Source organism: Erigeron canadensis, chromosome 8 (genome assembly GCF_010389155.1).
Source record: "Erigeron canadensis isolate Cc75 chromosome 8, C_canadensis_v1, whole genome shotgun sequence".
NCBI classification, from domain to species: Eukaryota; Viridiplantae; Streptophyta; class Magnoliopsida; order Asterales; family Asteraceae; genus Erigeron; species Erigeron canadensis.
Genome location: NC_057768.1, coordinates 21,072,820 through 21,076,721, shown reverse-complemented (window position 1 = coordinate 21,076,721; position 3,902 = coordinate 21,072,820). Strand labels below are relative to the sequence as shown.

The following is a 3,902-nucleotide window of genomic DNA, read 5'->3' as shown; positions in this document are numbered from 1 at the left end:
AATCACAAACACAAACACTTACATATGTAAGGAACCAACACTTACATAGCACAAACAAAATCCCCACTTGTATCTACATCATCTTCAAATTCATCATCACTATTTATTTCATCATCAAGCTCCATACCATCACCCCCTACAAATTGCCCCTCTAGTTTGGCATCCATTGGTCCTTTTCTTGCCTCTTGTATTATAGATATTACTTCAACGATACTTTGAGACGGCGTATTCGTTTTATCAACTTCCACATACGAGTCCCCATCTTCTAAAAAATCACTCGGCATGTTCTTCACGAACCATGGATGCTTTTTTATCTCCGGAATGGTAATTCTCTACATGGAAGATAAAATGTAAATAATATGCTTCATCATCAATCATAATGCATGAATCATTATTGTATATCAAACAACTTCTTTACCTAAGAAATAAACATATATTTAAAGGGAAAAATCAATATGGTACTAGAAGAATGGAAGAAGCATGATTTCCCCCTCACATGCAAACTCCCCATGAAAATTACTTATTTGAATATAAAATTTCCCCCCTAAAAATCATAGTAAAATTATGCTGCTAGAAACATACCAGTTAATCCATATTTAAAATATTATCTCAAATAGGCTGAATGGGTTAAAATAGTGCTATAATATAAAAAGGTTAAAAATAATCATTTTTAATACTATAGTAGTATTGTTGGTTTCACATATCCTTCTAAATGAAAGACTGGTTTTTAATACTTACAAAAGCTTAAGGATGTCACATCGAGAAAAAAAAATTGTATTGTACATAGTTATTCGACTATCGTCTAATCACCTTTTTCACAATTTTCAATTTTCAAGCATAATAAAGACAAAATGAAGTTTCTATGAACCCAAAATGATGACCCCAAAATCCTTCAAAAATTTCTATGAAACAAAAATATTTAGCAAATGGGCTTACATCGAATTCGATTTTTGTGTTTCATCAAATTTTTTGGAGTTCTTGAAATAATACACGACCCACCCAAGAACATTTAGAATTGCGTTATATATCTGGATGGTTCATCAACCTATGGGTTGTGGGTTAAGTCTGGTCGAAGACAATTGGTGTTAATACTCTTATTAGATATAGTACTATAAGTAAATGTTCCCCATTTTATAAAAGGAAGATACTACAACTATATGGAAAATGCTAAAGGAAGCCGGCGTCACTAATATAAAAAATTGTATATTTTTATAACAGAAGCTCATCTCTGAACTTTATAATAATTGTACAACTATGTTTAATTTAACAAAACCCCAGTTACTCGTATGATTTATATATATTTTTCCTTAATTAGTTAATTATATGTTCTTTTATCTTAAGATACCTTTTCAGGATTATCAACAAAAATACGAGATAGAAGATGTTTGCAGTCCATGGAAACTCGAACATAGTCTGGAATTGAATATTGCACGCCAAGTATCCGCTGCCATGTACAACAAGTTAAAAACCAATCATAATACAAAACTTTAAAATAAAGCAAGCAATCTGGCCTTTCTAATCATAATGTCAAATCAAGCTTATAAGTATACTATTGATGGATACAAGACTTACAGTAAGCGTTTTTCTGAAGTTTCTTGGATCATCAGGATCTTCAAAAGGATAAGCACCAACCAACATCACATATAATGTAACCCCACAAGACCAAACATCTGCAATCTAATTATATACATAATTACTTAACTTTAATATAAGTTCAAAGGACTAATGGCATCAAAAGTGTATGAAGCTATACATGAATGTTTATTGTATATAAATATTTAACTGAGATTATAATTGTGAAAACTTTAATATTGTATGTACTCGGTTATATGTGACATTCAAAGACGCTGTTGGTCGGGTGTCAGGTTGTCGTCATTTTACAACTTGTTTATTGTCGGGTATGTACATACAATGTTAAAAATTTAAAAGTATAAATATATACAATATATATAATGAATACAATTATAGTTTGTTACATACAATATACATTCATGTATAGATTAATAAACTTTAATGTCATTCCCCCAAGTCCAAAATAATATTGCGAACCAATGTTGAGCCTTACCTTACCATCGTACTCTTTCTTAGATAAGACTTCTGGTGCGATATAGGCAGGCGTTCCCACGGTTGATTTGGGTTGGGAATGCAACACCGAAGACTTTAACCCATGTTCATTTAAAGATAAGTTAGACGGAATGCATAATTCCAGCTCATTTTATTAATTTATGAACGGGTTATGTTTAATCTCTAACGGAGTATACCGATATATGATCAAAATGTAGCTAAAAACGAAAATAGAAAAGTTATTTATGTTGAACCCAGCCCGGAAAGATCCATAATTTATTATTTTCTTTACGTTGTTTCGACCCATTATCAGAACGAGCCCATTATGCCCGGTTTCTTGCCTTAGAGTATCCAAAGTCGCAGATTTTAAGACGGGTAGTTGAACTTTCCTCCAAGAGAGTATTCTCGAGCTTCAAGTCTCTATGACAAATTTGCTGCACCAAAGAATTTAGCAAAAATTAACTCTTAATATCGATCAATATAATTAATCATGACTTAAAGAATGACATATATATGGATAGGAATATCATTACCATTGAATGACAATAACTGACTCCAGAAATGAGTTGCCTGAAGTAAAATCTTGCCTGAATATAACAAACTTGATTTCAATATAATTTGAAACTATAAATATGTTCCCAATTGGAATTGGTGATAATTAGCCATTTCAGCTTTAGTCTCGGTGAAAATTCGGAATATTTTGGGGTAGTTTAGGTGTTCAAAAAGGAAGAATTCTTGATAATTAGTACCTCATCTTCACTAAATCGACCCGCAGTGCAAATTCGTTCGAAAAGCTCTCCACCATTCGCATACTCCATTACTATGGCGAGATGAGTCTCTGTTAGCAACACCTGAAAAAATTAAGTAAAAGTCTATAATATTTTGTACAATAAAACATGGTTCTTGCTCCTTTGAAAAGTCAACTGGCTTGACATAAGACATTCCAAAGTCAAATTAAGAAAAATCCTATTAAAAGGTCTTAACCCCAACAAGAACTAACAAAAACAACCAAAACATACAAGAAACTTGAAACGAAAATCGACATGTGTCTACCTCTTTGAACCGAATAATATTCGGGTGTTTAAGTGACCTATGGTTCAATATCTCCCGTTCTACATGCTCATCAATCTGCAAAAAAAAACTCCAAATTTTTCGTTTCAATGAGAGCTAATTCGCCATACACATATTTTAATATACAATTTATTCATAATAGTACTTCGAACCCACGACTTGATGGGCCAACTCATACAAAAGTTGTATCTTTTTTAAGTTCTTGGACATAAAGAAAGTATAGTAGTAATACATATATATGTACCTTTTGACCTCTGTCAATATACTTGACAGCAAAAAGTTCACCAGAACATTTATCTTTAACAAGCTTAGCTACACCAAAATTCCCAGAACCTATATCTTTCAATATCTCATATCTTTCCATTATAATAAACTGACTTGCATTCAACAAAGAAAAAGTCTTTGAAAAGTTGAAAAAAGAAAAGAAAACACAATGCTAATGTTTGGATGGTGATCTACACATGCATTTGTAGAGAAAACAAGTTGGGGTGGCTAGAAGACGTGGCAAGTTGGTAGTGGTTGGGTTTTAGAGTTTTTGAACAACTTGTCAATACGTGGGTTTTGGGACCTACATATGCATACGTTTATGAAATAATTTGATTGGTCTTAATGTAACCCTCTATTGTTATGTTGATATTTGATTTGATTCAAACCTATGTATTTATATTTGTTTTGATGTGTCTTGTAAGTTTTAAATATTGCATTATTGATGTGGTTGGATGATACATTGTCCAAGATATTTGGTTGACTATCTCCTTAAAATTTCA

The 3,902-nt window shown here is 32.0% G+C and overlaps 1 protein-coding gene across 1 annotated transcript; it reads right to left on the bottom strand.

Annotated features, from left to right (window-relative positions):
* LOC122611085 (serine/threonine-protein kinase SAPK2-like) lies at positions 1–3,585 on the bottom strand. The gene is made up of 9 exons (XM_043784047.1): positions 3,380–3,585; positions 3,118–3,192; positions 2,814–2,915; positions 2,598–2,651; positions 2,406–2,498; positions 2,066–2,158; positions 1,573–1,677; positions 1,346–1,444; positions 1–332 (listed from the first exon to the last, which is right to left on the bottom strand). Exons 1-9 carry the CDS (start codon positions 3,497–3,499, stop codon positions 42–44), a joined length of 1,032 nt encoding a protein of 343 aa, XP_043639982.1. The 5' UTR covers positions 3,500–3,585; the 3' UTR covers positions 1–41.
* Positions 3,586–3,902: the final 317 nt, after the last annotated feature.